Raw genomic sequence first — 1041 nt, 5'->3', positions numbered from 1 at the left:
CCCGAGTTAGTCCTGACAGGCAGGGTCGAACCCCGCCTCCCAAATTACCTAAACTGTGCACATGGGGCTCTAAAACACTAACACACTTTGAAAAAAAAAGCTACTCCAAGTTGTATTATCCTTTACCAAACCTTACCAACTGTAAGTGTAGGTGAGGCAGGGAGGGGTGTATAGTGTATTTATCTCTGCATGTACCAAAGCAAACGAACTGAAAGTGTAGAAAGGGGAGGTTGGGGGTGGGGGTGGTGGTGTATGTGGCTAACCTGATCATTTGAAAGTTAAGGTGAAAAGGGGGGGGGGAGTGTGGGTTGTATGGTTCTCTGTATACAAAACCTAACTAGCTGTAAGTGTAGGTGAGGAAGGGAAGGGGGGGGGGTAGGGGTGTATGAATCTCTGTACGTACATAGCCTAACCAACTGAACGTTCAGGTGAGAGAAAAGAGGGGGGGGGGGCGAGTATGGGTGTCTCTTTGTACCATACATAAACAACAGTAAGTGTAAGTTATATGGGTGTCTCTATGCTCCATACCTAATCAACACTGTAATATGTAAGTGAGGCAGGGATGGTGTATAGTGCATTTATTTCTGTACGTACCTAACCTACAGGAAAGTATCAGGGTACAAAGCAAGAGGAAGACCAAGAAAGACCTGGATCCAGGGTGTGAAGGATAATTTTAAGAACAATCAATATCCCATCCAGCCAGATCATCAAACTTGCTTGAGCCAGGAAGCTCTTTCTCCCCTCGACGCCCTAGAGGTACAAGAGAACTGATAAAGTAAAGTGAGTAAAGTATATACCTAACCTTACCAAAACTGGAAGTTTAGGAAGGAGAGTTGGGGTGTACGGGTGTCTGTATGTGCAGAACGGCCATTGATTTGTCAGTGACAGACCTGTGGGGTGTCAGTTACCAGTGGTGGTATCCCGTGGCTACTCAGACAGCTCTGCTCATTCACTCACACACGCGATGAGAACACGTCTGGTCGAATAACAGTGTGTGTGTGTGTGTGTGTGTGTGTGTGTGTGTGTGTGTGTGTGTGTGTG

General features: G+C 46.5%; 1 protein-coding gene across 1 annotated transcript in view; it reads right to left on the bottom strand.

Annotated features, from left to right (window-relative positions):
- Positions 1 to 673: 673 nt before the first annotated feature.
- Positions 674 to 1041, bottom strand: part of LOC101858952 (clumping factor A) — a 5785-nt gene continuing 5417 nt past the window's right edge. Inside the window, exon 3 of the mRNA XM_035971035.1 lies at positions 674 to 750. Within this exon, the coding sequence (XP_035826928.1) occupies positions 674 to 750 (77 nt within the window). The remainder of the gene's footprint in view (positions 751 to 1041) is intronic.

This window comes from Aplysia californica, unplaced genomic scaffold (assembly GCF_000002075.1).
Source record: "Aplysia californica isolate F4 #8 unplaced genomic scaffold, AplCal3.0 scaffold00363, whole genome shotgun sequence".
NCBI lineage: Eukaryota > Metazoa > Mollusca > Gastropoda > Aplysiida > Aplysiidae > Aplysia > Aplysia californica.
Note: the sequence above shows the minus strand (reverse complement) of the source record. Positions and strands in the feature narration are given on the sequence as shown.